The sequence below is a fragment of the Telopea speciosissima genome, chromosome 4 (genome assembly GCF_018873765.1).
Source record: "Telopea speciosissima isolate NSW1024214 ecotype Mountain lineage chromosome 4, Tspe_v1, whole genome shotgun sequence".
In the NCBI taxonomy this organism is placed as follows: Eukaryota; Viridiplantae; Streptophyta; class Magnoliopsida; order Proteales; family Proteaceae; genus Telopea; species Telopea speciosissima.
In genome coordinates, this window is record NC_057919.1 from 71,172,804 (window position 1) to 71,192,620 (window position 19,817).

At 41.8% G+C, this 19,817-nt stretch overlaps 1 protein-coding gene across 4 annotated transcripts in view; it reads left to right on the forward strand.

Annotated features, from left to right (window-relative positions):
* LOC122659695 (SWI/SNF-related matrix-associated actin-dependent regulator of chromatin subfamily A-like protein 1) overlaps nt 1–19,817 on the forward strand; it is a 152,594-nt gene that overhangs the window by 72,430 nt on the left and 60,347 nt on the right. For all 4 annotated transcript variants that reach the window (XR_006332532.1, XM_043854794.1, XM_043854797.1 and 1 more), the window contains exons 13-17: nt 4,876–4,944; nt 5,055–5,120; nt 5,218–5,346; nt 18,985–19,041; nt 19,382–19,471. Coding sequence is in view for 3 of the 4 variants with exons in the window: in XM_043854794.1 (XP_043710729.1) it covers nt 4,876–4,944; nt 5,055–5,120; nt 5,218–5,346; nt 18,985–19,041; nt 19,382–19,471 (411 nt within the window). In the remaining variant the exon portion in view is untranslated. The remainder of the gene's footprint in view (nt 1–4,875; nt 4,945–5,054; nt 5,121–5,217; nt 5,347–18,984; nt 19,042–19,381; nt 19,472–19,817) is intronic.

Genomic DNA, 19,817 nt, shown 5'->3' on the forward strand with positions numbered 1-19,817 from the left:
ACTCAAGTGCTTCTCCCATTGCTCATCAATGATGTTAATGTATGAGCAAGCACTTCAGGGATTGCAGCTCAGACCATTTCCTTAATCTTCTGCAGGGCAGCATATATGTGGGGCAAGGTAGGCTTCTTCTCCGTGTCAACCATCCTTAGTACTGCCACCACTGGCTCTAATATGGCAACAACTTTATACAAGTCCTTCCAAAATCCATCACTTGCAATGGTCTCTTGTGTTTCCTTCCCTTCTTCTGTCCCAGAACCTGGCCAACTAAACCATTGCTCACTTGCAAACATTGACCTCAGACCTACCACCTTTGATTGAATACTCTTTAATGCAATGTAATTGGTGGCAAATCGAGTGACACCAGGCCTCACTAAATCCCCCTTGCATTTTTCCCTCATCATGGCTAAAGCATAACCATGGTTATACACAAAGGTGGTCACTTGCCTTGCCCTATTGACCACACCAGCCACCAAAGCTTTTTCCCCCATGCCCTTCAGCATTAAATCAATAGAATGGGCTGCACATGGAGTCCAAAAGAGGCGGATCCTCTTATTCTTCTTGTTCATCAGTTTCTCTCTAGCCTTCTTATAATTAGAACCGTTATCCGTCACAATTTGGATAACGTTTTTTGCTCCTTTATCTTTCTCCACCACTTGCTTCAGTAGCTTATACAAGTATGATGCATCCTTGACATGCTTTGATGCATCAACAGACTTTAAGAAGACAGTCTTCCCATTACAACTCACCATGAAATTTATAATGGACTGTCTAGTAGGTCCGATCCAACCATCAGCCATAAGAGTAACCCCATATGTGTCCCACCTGGCCGGACACTCTATGTACTCTTTCAGCTCCTCTACCTCTTTAGGCAAATATACATTATACAACTCATATGGTGTAGGCCCCTTCCATCCTGGGCCAGCCCTCCCTGCAGCGTCAAGGAATGCATTATAATATGTTCCTTGTGCTACATTAGCTGGAATGCCATTGTATAGCATGAACTTGCTGAAGGCTTTCCGTGCTTCCTCTTGTTTACCACCAAACACTTGCGGGATGGTTGGCTGGAAGGCATCTTGTTGCCTAAAGGTAGATGGATCCTGCTCAAAAATGGTATTTGGGGAACGTGCTCGGGGTTGGGCTTGGGGCCGTGGGATATCTCTTGTGCCAGTGCTTCTCCTCCTCTCATCTTGTTGCACTGGTGCAGCTGAGCCAGATCCACCAGCTCATCTTGCTTGCTCATATGCTCTTATATTCTCAAAATGAAAACTTTTCCTACTCTCTGCCAAAGTTTGCTGGTAAATCCTATATTCAGCCTCTGATTCGAACTCACCAGGTGTAGGCCTATATTCAGTATCATCTCCTACTCCTCTAAGGATGTCTACACCAAGCCTCTCTAGAACTGCCTCATCGAAAGCTATTTGTTGTCTTTCCCTATCAGCTTTCTTTGTTCGTACTCCTCTCAAGTTTTATGCCATTGCCAGTTTCACTTGGCTCGGAACATTTCGGCATTTGGCAACATCCTTGCCCAGACCAGACAAATGTTCATTTAACCTAGTTGCTCCTCCAGAATTTAGAATCTTTCCACAGTAGTTACACTTTGACTTCTTTTTGTCCTCAGACATCGGGACTCCATGTTGCCATGCTATATCCCCCATTGTGTAAGAAATATCTTATTTTTTACACTGTTACATAAAAAAACATGTATTAGTAACTATTACAGACTTAAAGCAAGGTATTAAACACTTAAAGTATTGTATTCATAACTATTAAACATAATATGAAGCTACTAGAACAATCAAATACCTATCTTTTATTTATTCCCTAATCCTAGTATTTATTTATTAATTAAAAATAATATTTGTAATTTTTATTATAAATAATTATACCTTCAAATATAAAATATTACAACATAATGATGTATTTGACATCATTTGAAGTTGGACATTATGTACAAATGTTGTGCACAATTTTTCAACAAAAACAGGTATTTTTCCTTAATTTTATATATTTTTTAACTATTTTAATAATATTATTATTAAATCTAAAAAATAAAATATTTGTTTTAATGGGTGAAATTTTTTTTTGACTCCATGAGGCTGTAGAGCATGCAAATTTGTCTAACATACATCAAGATCACATCCAAACAATAAGTATTTATCCTATTTTGTTTAATTTCTTTTTTGAAAAAAATCATTTTTTTTCTAGAAATTATAATAAAAAATTTAATAACCCAAAAAAAATTCGGCCTCCATCAAGTGATAGATCGGCCAAACTTGTATAACATAACTCAAAATCACACCCATCTACTAAGATTTCATCAATTTTCTTTCAAAAAAATAGGTTTAGGGAAAATGAGTTACCTTTCAAAAAACCTTCAAAATCTTGAGCAATCTTCCAAAATTGAGCTTCAATCTTCACTTGGCACCAAATTCAGCTTCCGAAGGTTTGAATCCAACCAAAAAATGAAGAAGGGAAGAGAAGAATTGAGAGAAGAAGAGAGTTAGAGAGAAGAGAGAGCAAAATAGAGAGGAGCAAACACCTCTGTCGAGATTCACATGTGTCTAACACTTTAGACAGCTTAAATCAAGTTAAATGGGTCAATTGACCCAAGCCCCATACCCGAAACTAGAAACTCGACCCGAGATCTCGCCGAGATTTTGCATTTTCTCTTCCTGATTTTATCAAAAAACTGAGCCTGAATCGAGACGAGATCTCTCCGAGATCTCGGCGAGAAAATGCACTTTTGGGTTTCGTAGCCTGTCTCGACTCGGTAAATGAAAAAACCGAGAATCTCGGCGAGATTTCCCGAGATTTTGGACTATGTTTCTTTCCAAAGTTCCCAAACAATGAAGGCTGGTAAGATCCCTTTGATAAACTCGCAGTTTCCATTAGTGGCCGCCAGACTTGCCAAAAAAACATGCGACCCCTAACCTCCTGAGCGGGGATACATTCAACCTCCAAAATTCTACTAAAAAAATCCAAAATTTTAGAAGCTGTACCTCTAGCAACCAACGAATGGGTGGTAGTTTCCTTCCATGGAATCCTGCAGCGAAGGCATCTAGAGACCAAGGGAAAACTAAGATTCATCAGCACCTCATCCGTTGGTATTTTCCCATTAAGGATCTGCCAAGAAAAGAAACCAATCTTAGTAGGCACAAACGAATTCCAAATCTGCTTAGCGTTGGTAGAAGCTGGGGAGTACAGCCAGCTCTTAGTTGGTGGTGAACAAAGCAACAATACCCACAGCATGTTGAATCCTAACAGCATAAGATTCAGCATTATTTGCAGCGGTGTTGGCAATCTCAAGTGTATGCCTTTGAAAGCCGGTGAGATCCTTTGAGAACCCAGCAGTGCACTTGAATAATCTGGTGATATTTTCGATGATTTCAATCCAAATCATGTTGTCAGCAGTGCCACATAGAATGGATTAGCAGAGAGGATGGCGAGGAAGAGAAGTCAGATACCTTTAATTAAAATGCTCTTTGTTTGATAAAGGTAGTCTGAGGTTTTTGGAAATTTCAATTGAACATGTCTACCTGCATGATTCCTTAAAACCGGAGGACATCGTTGTAGAAAGGTGCAGGGAAGAATTAGAAATCATCAGAAATCTTATGGGTCAAGGAGTAATTACCCAAAATATGAAAGCTGCACTGTATGTTCTATGCATGTATTAATTGCAGACAGTACTATCTTTTTTTTAATCACTTGTTAAATTATAATTTTATATAATAATTAATTATAGGTGGTTAGATATTTATCAGGGCTGATGAGTTAGTGTGTGAATTGGTTTCTGATTATAAATGTGTATAAAACATTACTGCATAGTTTCTTGGTGTGGTGTGCTACCAGAGTTTGAGGGGTCAATTTTTGTATATGGAATAATTAGGTAAATTTCAAAAGTATGAGTCCTTATATGTAAGGGCTAACCAAGTTGCTATGTAGAGGGTCCGAAGTGGAACAGGCCAGTGTATAGTACCTGAGTGTACAGGTTGTTTTTTGCAGCACATTAGTACAAATACAATAATTACGTTTCAAAAAAAAAAGAAAAGGCATTCGATAACTGATGTAATGTAATTTTGATTAATCAGTCCAAATTTGGATTTTATATTTTGGTTACCTAACAATTCCCTTATTAACGTGGTCTTTGGCTTGTTGCCCTGTTGATTCTATTATGATAACTAAAAAGGCCAATCTTACAGAGGTCATTAACCAACTAATTTTTGGAATGCACTTGAAGTGGGGAAGAGGATTGGTGTGTTTTTTCCTGAAGGGGATGAGTATTGGATTGTTTTTTTTTTAGACGATCTGAATTCAAAATTGGATATTGATTTTGATGATTAGGAAAAAGGAAGGGTCAAAGGTTAAAAAGCTTTTTGGCATGGCAGAAAGATGTACTGCTGTGTGGAAATAAGCTTAGGCTTTCCCCCCCCCCCCCCCCAAAAAAAAAAAAAAAAAGTGGTTGAGGTTGAGAGTGGTTTGTTTTTGGCCGCAGAGCAGGTTGTGGAGGGAGATTTTTTTTGGTCATCTTCTGCTGGTGTGCAGGCTTCCCTGATTTTGGGGCCTTGCTATATTGTAGTTTCTCTCTTTCATCTTTCTTAATAAGGTTTTAAGCCGTTGACTACCACCCTGCCCCAATAAAAAATAAAGTAAAGAAGTGGATGGGCATTGTGTTGGGTTCGAAATTATCTAGGGGTTAGGACTCGATTGTCCTGTGCAAAATGCTTTGATAAACAACATTACATCTCTCTCTCTCTCTCTCTCTCTCTCACACACACACACACACACACACACACACACACACACACTCACTCACACACACACATATTTTCAGATGCTCACATTATTAATAAGGTTTTAATTATGTGATGATTTTAGAAAGCTCAGTATGCAATTTTGCTTAGTGGGACTCCAGCCTTATCACGGCCAATTGAGCTGTTCAAACAGGTTCCTTCCTAATGTTATTCTAGAATTATGATGTGCTATGTTTTGCTTTAATTAATTTTTGGGTGAATTTATTTATTTTTGTAATTCACATTAATTTTGTTTTTGTTCAGTTGGAAGCATTATATCCTGATGTATACAAAAATGTTCATGAGTATGGAAACCGATATTGCAAGGGTGTAAGTTTGATTCCCTATTGCTCTGCTTAAAACCTCTTTGAAATCCAGTGTTGTTGCTACTATATCAAGAGCTAGAACCACTTTGTTTCATTTCCAGGGCATATTTGGAATATACCAAGGTGCAAGTAACCATGAGGAGCTGCACACTTTGATGAAAGCAACGGTTATGATACGCAGGCTTAAGAAAGATGTTCTTACTGAACTTCCGGTAAAGCGCAGACAACAGGTACTGTACTACTTTGTGTTTTTCTTAATGTGCAGTTTCCTGTCTTGCTGAGCTTGCTACAAATGGAGGGTTCATAATGTTGACTCTGGGACATTCAAGAATTTGTATTGCATAATCACTATATTTTAGATAGCAGTTTCCTGACTTCCTGTTGACAATAGTATGCCCTTGCTGCCAATTAAGCAAATTGATGTAGGATAAACCTAGAAACTAAAATTTCCTACAAAGATAACATGGTAACCTAAGGTAGGCACCAATCACTCCTAAGGACTGTCTAGTTAGAGGGGGGGGGGCAGCAACATACATGATGCACATACATGAGGGGGACAGCAATAACAGTGAGCAATGAACAATAGAAATCATAGGCTACATGTATTCAACTAAACAATGTTCAATTGGATACTATAGAGGTTAGAAATCAGGCAACACTTAGTCAAATACTAGCATGCATGAACTGTCAAGAATCCCAAAAATTGTAAGACTAAGCATAGCTAGAATTTCATCCAACATTCATGTTAAGACAGCAACACTTCCAATACAAAGAAACTATAACATAAAATAGGTGAAAGGGAATTAAAGATCCGGGTAGGAGAAATAAATACATCTCAGATTTTAGGGGCTGCAGTTAATGAACAGCTTCCATAAAGTTGTAGTTCAGTCCATTAACTTCACTGTACAGCAGAAAATTAAAAGAACAAGAGAGCAGTACAATGGGGGGGGGGGGGAGGTTGGAGAATGTTAGAAGTGTCGAGTGGGGCCCATCTATGGGTCTCGGTATTAGCATGTAGAGCTAATACCGAGATCCCTTGTGGGTCTCGATTTGTGTTTCTTTTTATTCTGGTCTTTCCCAGATTTGCCTCTATCCCTTTTTATTTTGTATTCTTTTCATTATGAGATCAATAGAAAGTTGCGGCTGCTGTTCCATTCTCTTCTTCTCTTCTTCCTCTTCTCTGATTTCATATTTTACATGGTATCAGAGCTGAGTTCCTAGCACTGGTACACAGCCGTACATGCTAGGTAGTCCCCTTTTCTTCCTCCTTTTTTTTATTTTTTATTTTTTATTTTTTATTTTCGGCGATTTCTGGTAACCTACCAGAGACTTGCGTTCTTAAGGAAAAAGGGGTGATTTCACCCCTCATCTTAGCTGGTTCGTGGATTGTGGATTAGGTTGTTGTGGTGATGGATTAAATATTCTACTCTAATAAAAAAACAGAGCAGAGTTCTGAAAGTTTTATTTTTTCGGTGGTGCTATGCAAGATTTGCTGGGAGCAAGCTATTTTTTTTTTTTTTTTTGGGTGAATAAGAAATTCATTACCAAAGAGGAAAAAGAATACAGGGACCCTGACGGGGAGCAACAAAACAAAAAATAAGAGGCCAAAGCCTCAGCTAAGAGGGCCAGGAGAAACAAGAGAGACAGAAGAGAGACCCCAGGGGACAACAATAAGCCTATTCCTTGGGGTGTCAGGACAAAAGGAGGGAGGAGCTGGCGATAGCTTCGCCTTAATTTCAAAGGAAATGGAATCTCAAATCTGCTGATAAGACCTAGAGTTGGAGGTCCATTTCCTGATATTACGCTCCATCCACATATGATTCATAGTTGCACAAGAAGCAAGCTTTCCAACAGTGTCACAAATAGAGGGACCAGCAAAGGTCATGTCAATCCAAATCCATTCATTTGAGTAAGCCCTCCAAATCTCTGCTGAAGGAGATGAAGGATATTCAGGCAATCTAATGGCCTCCTGTTTTTGGTGTGTTTTGATTATTTGGTGAGGGATTTCCCCCCTGTTTTTGAAGACTGAAACGAATAATGTTGAAATCTCCTCCAAGGCCCCAAGGCTGGGACCCAATTTGGCTAGCAAAGGTTCTAAGATCAGCCCAAAGAGAAGACCTGAGAGTTGGGCAGTTTTCAGCATAGACCACAGAGAAGAAAAATGAGAAGTGGCCTAAGGAATCAGAGAATTTGGTATGCAGGAATTGAGAGGAGGAAGCTGAGAGGGAGATGGAGATTTTTTTGGGGTCCCACAGGAGCCAGATTCGGCCATTGGGGTGATGGATGTAGTTGGAAATCAAAGACCAACCTAGAGCTATGGAGGCAAGGATTTTGGAAGAGTTGGGCTCCTTAATATGGGTTTCCAGGAGGCAGCAAAGGCACGAGCGAGAATCTCTAATACGCAAATGAATGGCAGCTTGCTTCGCGGGAGAGTTGAGACCGCGAGTATTCCAGACAGTGCCGTGAATCATTTGGACAAAGGCTGAAGGGGCATCAAAGGCTCTAGGAGCCTGGTCAACACTGCTCGAGATCTGGTTTCACTATGATGCCGCCGGGGATAAGAGCTGCCGGAGGGAGCAGAAGGAGTGGGAGGCGTAGGGAGGGGCTGACGAGGTAAAACAGGGGAAGAAAGAGAAGCGGGTGTAGAAGGCGAAGTTTTCATCAGAACTGGGTCGGGTCCAGGACCCAACAGAGAGTTGGAACCCGTCCGAGAGAAAGAAGGGGTTGGGATGGAGCAACCCGACCCAGAGGAGAGAAAGTGGGATGGGACAACTGGGCCAGGGGGAAAGGAACCCGGTTCAAAAGGTAAGGCAGACTGGGAAAAGCCCAAGTGGCTACATGGAGGAGGGGGGGTCAACTGAGGAGGGGCCCACATGATTCAAGATAGCAAAAGAAGTCGTCTCGGGGTTCAATAAAGAAGGGGAAAGCTGAGAAGGGTCTTCTCCGTTATCAGGTAGAGACAACTCGTAAGAACCAGAGGTCAGGGGAGAAGCTGCACACCTCAGAGGAGCAGACTAAGACTTCGAAGCAAGAGCAGCACCATTTTTTAAGCCAGAGCCTAGAATAGAAGTCTCGGCAGCAGGATCTTCTGTCATGCGAGATTTGCTCCGGGGGAGAACCTCAAACTGTAGCTTCTCGGGACACGAGATAGGGTCAGAGTCTTCAAACGAAGCCAGGAGGCTAAAACGATTATGTCCGTCTGACCAGGGCTGTTGCAGCGACTGAGACTGTTCCTTGGTGCTTTCCGGCGGTTTCTTTTTCTTCCAACGATGGTTCAGTTGCCGGAATCTGGATCTTGAACGGCCTCGAGAGGCGGAACGAACATCCCTATTGTGAAGATTCAACGACTCAGCTCTAGCAGTGGCCAAACTCGCAGGCCTCTCCAGGGGAATACCAACAGATAAAGCAGGTCCAACTCCCCCCGAAGGAAAAGAATTGACGCGAAGATCAGAGGTTTCAGCAACCAAGGGCTGGGCAACAGGAGTGCAATGCTGGGAGCCGTGGCCGAAAGTTTTGCAAACCAGGCTATGAGGCGGCAGCCAATCGTAGTGTATTTCCTGGTCGAAGGAATAGTTCTCGCCTTCGTTGACAGTGATGAACGAAGGGAGAGAGTCCGCAGCGGAAACTTCAACACAAATTCTCGCAAAAGCTAAACGATCCTTCCTGCGAGTGCGCACATCAGAGAACAAAGGTTTTCCCAAGGCAGAGCCGATCAGGCTGAGACCATCAGTGCACCAGAAGTGAAGAGGCAGTCCTGGCAAAGTGATCCACAGAGGGATGGAGGAAAGGTCCAAGCGCCTGAGTTGTATTTGGCGAGTTCACTGACGCAAGAAGATTGGCTTTTTACCCACCAGCCAAGGGCCACCTTCCAAGGCTCGAGCTTTGTCAAGAGAGGAGGAGAATTTGAAGATAAAAAACCCATTGTCAAGCATAAAGGTATTCAGAGTACCATGGGGACGCCATTGCTTAGAAAGGGAAAGCTTGACAATAGGAAAAGGAGGTCGAGGACCCAGAAAATTGCCCACAAGGCAATCTTCCCAAAGTTTTGCTTCATCCGAGAGCAGTTCAGGAGGGCAGCAGACCACCTTCGAAGGGCCAGTTGAAGCAGAAGGAACAAAGTGCAGGGGAAGTCCATCTGAGCTGGGAGAGGAACCTGCACCAAGGATGGAACTCCAAGAAAGAGGCTGGGAAACAGGGGGATGCAGAGTAGAAGCAGGGGAAGGAGAGTGGGGAGCAGGGGCAGGACTGGAGGAGGCCATTAGATTGCCTGAATATCCTTCATCTCCTTCAGCAGAGATTTGGAGGGCTTACTCAAATGTTGGCCAGCCTTTGGTGTGTTTTGATTATTTGGTGAGGGATTTCTCGATTTTTGCTGGAGTGGTGTGTTCTCGGCTTTTTTGTTGGTTGGTGATATTAGTCACTTGTTCCACTACCAAGTATGGGTGATGAGACTAAACAGAATATGGTTACAGAAGTTGTTTTTTCGTCTTCCAATTGAATCACGAAGAAAAAGCTTGAAGGTGTCACAAATTTCCAGCAATGGAGGAAAATTGTGAACCTTGTCTTGAGTTCTTGATTGGTCGTGACCAGCAGGCACATCTGACGAGCATCAAACCTGCTGGAGATACAACTTGGGACACCATCAATGCTAGGATTCTTGGTCAGATGTTAAATTCGATGGAGAACCACATAGTGGATTTGATTACTCGCATCGACACAGTTAAGGAGTTATGGGAGTATGTTGGATTATATGGGCCAGAATACCGTGGGGGGGGTATTCTGGACTTTTTACTATGTTTTATCTTATGTACAGCCATGTTGGCTCTATTAAGGGCAATTGTGTCCATATAATTTTGATCTCTTTATTATAAATAAAGGCTTGGGGTTTGTCTAAGATCATTCAAGCATTATTCCCCAAATCAGTTTTGTTAACATGGCATCAGAGCCAAAACTTTCTCTGATCTAGGTTTTCAAAACGCACCACCCTCCCATCGATTTTTTTTTTCTCTTTCTTCTCTTGACTTTTCACTCCTCTTTCTCTTTGGTTCTCATCCCTCCCCAAGGGCAGCACTAATGAGGTGATCGTATGATCTAGTTGCTGCCCTCCTCCCTACCTCTTTCTCCTTTTTTTCATGTCATAAATTCTGCTCGATAGCTGTTAGAACTACCTCTGCGGTATTGAAGTTTTCCAGAATTTTTTTAAAGATCAAGCCCCTACCCTTGTTGAAGGCTGATTTTCGATTATTGGAGCTTCCTCTACACCTTTCCCCAGCATCTATCCAGCCTCTACCTGTTGTTTGAAGACCCACCCCTACTCCCAATCGATCTCCTTCTTCAGGGTTTTGGAGACCCTGACATCTATCGATTTTGGGTTTGGGGCTGCTTGTTGCTGCTATACCTTTTTGGAGGAGCATCTACCACCAAGGCAGTCATCTACTGCTATACTTTTTTGGGTTCCTGGCCAGCACATCTCCAGCTCTCCTACAGTTTTTTTGGAGCACATCCCCAACATCGATCTCACCTTTCAGGGTTTTTTTCAAAACCCTGACACCATCGATTTTTGGGCTAAGGTTCTGCATTGCTGCTGATATTTTTGGAGGTGCTTTACCCATCTACGAAGGTCACTCGACCTTGCTTTCAGCCCTTATATTGGAGTATTAGTTGGGTCTCTCTTCACCACGGCTTCTCTCTGCTACCTCTACTACCACTTCTGATCATGATAGATTGGGCAAATCAGAATACCACAATTTTCCTCCTAATCCCATCAAACTGGATGGCACAAACTACCTATCGTGGTCTCGGTCTGCCTCCTTTGCCATTGCTGTCCGTGGCCTCATTGGCCATATTGATGGCACCAATACTATGCCGGTTGCATCTGGTGCTTCCCAAACTCGATGGCTTGCCAAAAATGAAGTTCTCATGTCATATTTGATTGGTTCTATGACTTCAGACCTTGCACATGGGTTTCTTCTCTTTGATATTGCTTCTCAGATTTGCTTGGCTTGCAAGGAAACATACGGGCAGCTTGGTAATGATTTATGAACTCAAAAAAAAGGTCCTTCATACTACTCAGGGGGACTTATCAGTCTCTAAATACTATGCTACTTTGCGTAGCCTTTGGCAACAGTTGAATCACTTTTCTGATTACCACCCTGATATAGCTGCTAACATAGTTGCCTATAAGAAACATGTGGACAAAATCAGGTTCTATGACTTCTTGGCCGGGTTGAATGTTGAGTATGATCAGATTCGTGTTCAAGTGTTGGGCCATTCTCCTTTTCCCACACTTGAACAGTCCTATGCCCTAGTCTCCTCTGAAGAAAACCGCTGGGCTGCTATGTTATACCCTCTTATTACTGAAAGGTTAGCCCTCTAGATTGCTGCCCCGGCTCCTACTGCTGCCTCGACACCTGTTGGACATCTCTCTATTGGTAGTTCTACTCCAGGCACTATTACTTGTGAGCATTGTCACAAACCTTACCACACCAAGGACAAATGTTGGAAACTTCATGGGAAACCAACTGACTTTGAAGCTAAACGGGCTGCCAAGAAGAAAACGAAAAACAAAGCAAACCACTCTGAGTCTGTTCCTACAGCCCCTGCTACAAACATTGGTCTATCCCAGGATGATCTACAGGCATTCCTACGTGTGCTAAGGACTTGCGTTGCTGCTGCCTCTACTACATCCGCTGCGACTGCCAATTCATCTACTCCTTCAGGTTTAAACTTTGCCCAGTCAGGTATTCCATTTGGTGGTTATTGTGCTTCTGTAGCTTCCCATCCTTGGATCATAGATTCTGGAGCTACAGATCACATGACCGGTTCCTCTAGCCTATTCCATCGATATTCTCCCGCTTTTGGGAAAGACAAGGTCAAAGTAGCTGATGGTTCCCTTTCTTCCATATCTGGAAAAGGAATCATCAACTGCACTTCCTCCCTTCCTTTGTCTTCTATTTTGCACATTCCTAATTTTACTACGAATCTTCTTTCTATTAGTAGTATTACTCGTGATCTTAATTGCAAAGTAACATTTTTTCCTTCGCATTGTATTTTTCAGGATCTGGCATCTAGGAAGACGATTGGATTGGGTAAAGTGCACAGTGGATTGTACCTGCTTGATGATGGTCGTCTCTCTCCACCACCATTACCTTCTCCATTAGGAATTTTAGCACATTTATTTCGTGCTTTGTTCACCAAATGTAATAAGGATGACTTTTTTTGTAAGGCTTGTGTTCTGGCCAAACAGACACATTCTACTTATTCTTTATCAAATAAAAGGAGTTTTTCTTGTTTTCATTTGGTGCATTCTGATGTTTGGGGGCCTAGTCAAAAAACTTCCCTTTCTGGTCATCGTTGGTTTGTTTCCTTTTGTTAAAAGATCAGAATTAGGCTGAATGCTTGGATGATTAATTATCATCCCAAGCACATCTATTTATATTCATAATGAGGTATGGAAAATAATTACATAAGCATTGTGGGACTAAACCACTCATACAAGACATAATAAAAAAGGAGAAAAAGTCCAGAATACCCCCACGGTATTCTGGCCCATATAATCTAACACCTTTATTGACTGTCATTCTAGAAACACATGGGTATATCTTATGCACACAAAAAGTCAGGTTTTCTCATGTTTTTAGCATTTTCATTAAATGATACAAACTCGGTTTCAGGGTACTCTCAAAATTTTTAGAAGTGACAATGGAACCGAGTATAAGGACTCCCAATTTCAAAAATACCTTGCTGATAATGGGATTATTCACCAGATTAGTTGTGTTGATACCCCTGCCCAAAATGGTGTGGCTGAAAGGAAGAACCGCCACTTATTGGAAGTGGCAAGAGCATTGATGTTTGCTCGAAATGTTCCATCCCAATATTGAGGTGATGCTGTCCTAACTACAACTTATCTTATTAATCGGTTGCCTTCCCGAGTCCTTGATTCCCGTAGTCCTGTTGATATTTTACTTGGGAATTCTTCCTTTGTGATTCCACCCAAGGTGTTTGGCTGTGTCTGTTATGCTAGAGATACTAAATCTCGTGGCAAACTTGAACCTCGTGGGTTAAGATGCCTTTTTTTGGGTTATTCTCCAACCCAGAAAGGTTATAAGTGTTATCACCCTCCTTCCCGTCGTACTATGGTCAGTATGGATGTCATTTTTCATGATAACCTTTGCCATTATTCTTCACCACCTCTTCAGGGGAGAGTTCTAGTGAAGATGTGGTTCCTTCTCTTGAGGTTCCCCTTCTTTTACCTGCTATGGCTGCTGTCCAGCTCCCTACAGTTGCTGTCCAGCCTTCTATGGCTACTACCCATCCTCCTATGGCTGCAGTCCAGCCTTCTATTGCTGCTGCCCAGCCTCCTATGGCTGTTGTCCAGCCTTCTATGGTTGCTTCCCAGCCTCCTTTGACTGTTGCCCCTTCACCCGAAGGGAATCCTTTACAGGGGGAGACCAAGGAAACTAGTAGTGGTGATGTTCCTATTCAAGGGGAGCTAACTCTAGTATAGAGAACCATTAGTAAATTTCAGAAGGCCATTGACAACTCCAACATTCTCACTTATAAAAAGAGATGTTCCAGCAAAGGGCAGCTTCAGTCCACTGTAGCACCAATACCTATCCAGTTGCCGACACAGGATCCAGATCCTCCTCCTGGTAAGCTTTCTTCCGACCTACCTATTGCTCATCGCAAAGGTAGTAGGACTTGCACTCTGCATCCCATTTCTCGTTTTGTTTCTTACAGTTCTCTTTCTCTTTCTTTTCGTGCATTTGTATCCTCTCTTTCTTCTGCTTCCATTCCAAAAAATTGGTAGGAAGCTTCTACAGATGGAAAGTGGAAGGCAGCAATATGGAAGAAATGAGAGCATTGAACAAAAATAATACATGGGATCTGCTGGCTCTTCCTTCAGGGAAAAAACTAGTGGGATTTAAATGGGTGTTTATGGTCAAACAGAAGGCAGATGGAACAGTGGATCGGTACAAGGCACGTCTGGTTGCAAAGGGCTTTACTCAGACATATGGAGTTGACTAACATGAGACTTTTGCACCAGTAGCAAAACTCAACACTGTAAGGGTATTGCTATCTTGTGCTGTGAACCTTGGATGGGATCTTCAACAGTTAGATGTGAAGAATGCCTTCCTCCATGGGAAACTGAAGGAAGAGGTATATATGGACATTCCTCCAGGTTTTTCAGGTGATGCTCCCCAGGGCAAGGTGTGTAAATGGAAGCGTGCTCTCTATGGATTGAAGTAGTCACCTAGAGCTTGGTTCAGTAGATTTCACAAGGCTATGGTTTCAGTGGGATACAAGCAAAGCAATGTTGATCATACCTTGTTCATCAAACGAGTTGGTAAGCCAGTTTATGCATGATCCTTATTCCTCTCACATCGAAGCAGTTCTTCGTATCTTGCGATATTTAAAGTCTGCTCTAGGAAAAGGGATCCTTTTATCTCCTAGTGGTCATCTAAAAGTTGAAGCTGATACTAATGCCAATTGGGCTGGCTCTACTGACCGAAAATCCATTTCTGGATATTGTTCCTTTGTGGGTGACAACCTTGTCACGTGGCGTAGCAAGAAGCAGAATATTGTGGCAAGGTCCAGTGCTGAAGCAGAGTTCTGTGCCATGGTACAAGGAATTTGTGAACTTTTGTGGCTTAGAGGATTGTTGTAGGATATTGGTGTTGTTGTCAATCTTCCCATAATGCTATACTATGATAATAAAGCAGCCATTAGCATCACTCATAACCCTGTCCAGCATGATCGTACTAAGCATGTGGAGGTTGACCGATATTTCATCTAGGAGAAGCTCGAAGCTGGACTCATCTGTGTCCCATTTGTGAAGTTTGCTGACCAGTTAGCCGATGTGTTCATTAAGGGATTGAGTGGCAAAGTGTTTCATCCTATTTTAGTCAAGTTGGGCATGCAAACATATATGCACCATCTTGAGGGGGAGTGTTGGATTGTATGGGCTAGAATACCGTGGGGGGTATTCTGGACTTTTTACTACGTTTTATCTTAAGTACAGCCACGTCGGCTCTATTAAGGGCAATTTTGTCCATGTAATTTTGAATCTTTGATCTCTTTATCATAAATAAAGGCTTGGGGTCTGTCTACGATCATTCAAGCATTATTCCCCAAATCAGTTTTGTTAACAGAGTATCTTGGAGTTTTATGTTCTGGTCAGAATAATTTGTCACGAATTTATGAGCTATTTCAGGACTTTTATCGAACAGAGAGGAAGGGGCGGTCTATCACTCAGTATTTTGCTGATTTCCAAAGAATGTATGAGGAGCTGAATTCCCTCCTTCCTATTTCTTCTGATGTTAAACAGATGTGGAGTCAAAGGGAGCAATTAATGGTTATGGGTTTCTTCGGAGGCCTTGGACAGGAGTATGAATTTGTTAGATCACAGATCCTTGGTGGTGACTGGTGAGACTGTTGCATCACTCACCGATACATTTTCTAGGGTGCTTCGTGTATCTAATGAGAGTTCTCGTGATGCTGCTCCTATAATTGAGAATTCAGCCCTGGTATCTCAAATAGGGGCTGGTGGAATTGGCCATGGTGAAGGTGGAAATCATGGGGGAGTCCGTGGCTGTAGAGGTGGCCGTGGCACAGGAAGGGGACCAGGACCAAATCAGCAGGGTTTTGGCCAATCTGGTACATCTTCTGATGGATTGGGTACTGTACGGACTTGTCACCATTGTGGCCAACGTGGACATATTTAGAGGTTTTGTTGGAAGCTCCATGGGAAACCAGCACAACAGCAGCAGTTTGCTAATTCAGCTACTACTTTGGATTCAGCCCCTCAGTCTCAATCATCTGAGGGTAAGGTAGTTGTTATGTCAGAGGAGAAGTATGCCCGGTAAAATCAGTTTCAGATCTCACAACCCACTTCTTCCCCACTGCTATTTAGTTAAGACAGGTAATGCCACTGCATGTCTCTCCGCTACATCTCGTCCCTGGATTATTTATTCAGGGGCATCTAATCACATGTCGGGAATGTCAGGTATCTTTTCTTCTTTGTCCCCATCATCTTCCAGTGTTACTTTAGCCAATGGGTCCTTAGCAAAGGTTAAAGGCACTAGTATTGTTTACCCCAGTTCTTCTATGTCCTTGCCCTCTGTTCTCTACCTTCCCAATTTTCTGTTTAATCTCATGTCTATTAGTAAGTTAACCAAAGCTCTAAATTGTTCCGTAACCTTTTTCCCTGATTTGTGGGTTTTTCAGGATCTTGCTACGAAGAAGACGATTGGTAGAGGACGGGAGTCAGGGGGACTGTATTTACTTGAAGATTTGGGTTCGGTTGCTTGTTCCAATGCTGCTTCTCACCATCAAATTCACTGTCGGCTTGGTCATCCATCGTTGGAGAGTCTTAAAAAATTAGATCCTATTTTTGCTTCTATTTCTAGTCTTGAATGGGAGTCGTATCAGTTTTGGAAGCTCCATTGTTTGAGCTATCTCCCTAGAGTCTCTAAGCGTTCAACTTTTCTTTTTTGCTTTAGTCCAATCTAATGTATGTGGTCCGTGTCTTGTTACTTCCAACTTGGGATTTAAATATTTTGTTACTTTTGTTGATGACCATTCAAGGGTCACTTGGTTATATTTAATGAAAAATTGTTCTAAGTTGTTTTCTATTTTTTGTGCCTTTGTTTCTGAAATTCGTACTCAATTTGGTGTTTGTATAAAAAATTTGCGTAGTGACAACGCTAAAGAGTATTTTTCTGCTTTCATGGTTCAACATGGTTTGATTAATCAATTTTCCTATTCTGACACACCTCAACAAAATGGTATGGCAGAAAGGAAGAACTGACATTTACTTGAAGTTACCCGTTCCATGTTATTTGAGATGCAAGTTCCAAAATTTTTTTGGGCTGATGTGGTGATGACAGCCAATTATCTTATTAATCATATGCCCTCCTCCGTTTTGAAGGGCGGCATTCCTCATTCTTTGCTGTTTCCTAAAGAGCAATTGTTTCCGTTACCTCCTATTTTTGGGTGCGTTTGCTTTACTCGTGACCATCAGCCTGGTTTGTCAAAACTTGATCCTAGAGCTCTTTAATGCATTTTTCTTGGCTATTCTCGTACTCAGAAAGGGTATCACTATTATTCACCTATGTTGCGTAAGTATTTTGTTACGGCTGATGTGTCATTTTTTGAGTCCACCCACTATCATGCTGAACCAGTCCCTGCTTCTGAATTGGATGATGATGTCCCTGTTTATGTTATCCAGTCCTCTTTGCCACAGGGTTCTGCTCCCACAGCTGCTGCTCACCGTCCTCCTATTATTCAGGTTTACACCCGGCATCCGAAGGTAGCTGCTGCCCCCCTGTGCTCACGGACTTGGTCTCGTCTTCTTCTGCTGCAGATCTTGATGCCAGCCCGCCTACAGTTGGTCCTATTGTTTCTAATCTTGATATTCCCATTGCTAAACGAAAAGGTACTCATAGCTGTACTCAACACTCTATTTCCAACTTTGTTTCATATTCTGGTTTGTCTTCTCCTTTCCATTCTATTTTGTCTACTGTTGAGGCTCATCCCCTTCCCAAATCTGTAACAGAGGCATTATCTAGTCCTGGCTGGAGGACAGTTATGGAGGAAGATTGTTGGCTTTGGAGATGAATCAAACTTGAGGACTTGTTCCACTGTCCCCGGGAAAGACTGCTATTGGTTTTAGATGGGTTTATGCTGTGAAGGTGAACCCTGATAGTTCTCTTGCTCGTTTAAAAGCGAAACTTGTGGTGAAGGGTTATGCTCAGGTGTATGGTGTAGATTATTTGGATACCTTCTCCCCCGTTGCCAAACTTACTTCCGTTCGTATTTTGATCTCTTGCTGCATCCAATCACTGGCCTTTGTTAAAGTTGTCTGTCTACCCAGCTAGGTAGAAAATTCCGCTGCATACACTAGGGATGGTAGAGAAGAATAGAATTTTGGTCCGATTATTGGAGTGACACTTAGATTAACCCAAGCTTGCTTCCTATTGGTCAACTCCCAGTTTCCGATGAGGCTAGTTTCCTCTCCATTCACTCAGCCACTAGATCCCAAACACAATGTCTTATAAGTCATGCCTACCCAAAGACAAAGAAAGAGGAGGTTAAAGGTTCCCCACTCTAATTTGCAAACAACACCGGGATTTCCATATCAGTCACCTCATTGATATCATATATTGTAATATTTTACGTCCTCAAAATGTTTTTCCATAGCCCACAGACTGCTTCAAAGTATTGTAGACCCCTATCTTGGTTCCGATAACAACACAAATAGCAAGTGTCATCCAAAGTTTAGGTGAGAAATGCAAGGGCCCTCTGAAGAACTCTTGAAGCCCTTCAACTCACCTCTTTGAACAGTGTATTGAGATTATTTTTCTTAAGGTCAGTTGACAAAAATAAATTTTGAGTTTCAATAGCAAATCATCTCTATCAAAGGATCCTCAGTACTTTTGAAGTGATCATGCTGGACCTAATGTGTAAGGGCAGAAAAGAGAATTGGTATCACCTCTTCATTCTTCATTTCTATTTAATGCCAGCCTTCATTTTTCCCATTAAAAAATTTCTAGCTAACATGATCTGATGATCAAACACCATCCTCCTGTCAATCTTATGCAGTAAGCCAGGGTTGCCTAATTTTTCTACAATGCAATACGATCAACGGTACTAGGGCAATGCATTGATTTGTTTTATTCCTTCTGATTCATTTCAAATCTGCAATGCATTGATTTTTGTTCCATCTGATTCCATATCTAATTGCAAACTATGCACGCATTTCACTTTGCCTATCAGTTTATTTGCATTGTTTTTGGAAGGAGCGGTTGCATAACAGTAATTTATTTGGTTTGCATGTTACCATTTATAATCCTTGTCCTTATGCCCAGGTCTTCCTAGATTTGGCTGAAAAGGATATGAAGCAAATTAATGCTCTATTTCGTGAGGTAAATTAACCCTTCAAGGCCCTTATATTCATCACATAACTTCCTCCAAATTTGTCTTGTTTGATCATTTTAGAAGCGGGATTTTTTTCTTCCTTTCTCAAATGGCATTTCAAAAGGATCTTAAACAAGTAATGCATTTCAAAAGGAGATGAAACTCCAGAAAGGGGGGGGGGGTTGTGGAAGAAAAGGGGAAATATTACATTGCCAACCCAAAAAATAGACCATATTTCATGATCCTCAACCCAAAATCCTCAGGCTCCTATCGGTTTTTTTGTTTTTCCTGCACTATGGTGTTCTGTCCAGATTACTCCTATTTGCTCTTTTGATGTTTGTCTTGTAGTTGGAAGGTGTAAAAAACAAAATTAAGCGCTGCAAATCTAAGGAGGAGGTTGAATCACTTAAATTTTCTCAGAAGAATCTAATCAATAAGGTATGTGAATCCTCACATGAATTTGTATTTGAAGGCAATTTTTTTTTTCTTCTGAAAATTAGATCTTTTCACTTGGTGAGAGTAATTTAGGTACAGTGATATATGAAGTCCGACCTGTAAAGAATTTAAAGTTTGAATAGCTTTCATGCCCTTTTATTACAGTCTCACAGATATGATTCAGGCTATTTTGTAACAGTTTTTAGAGGTGCAAACTAAATCAGAATTACTTTTGGAAACATAGTTGTCATGGCGTCTAGGTGACACAAGGCATTGTAGGGGAATTGGACGTCGAGGTGACACCAACAAGACCCCTAGGTGACCAAGGCACCCATCCAGCAAAGGGTGC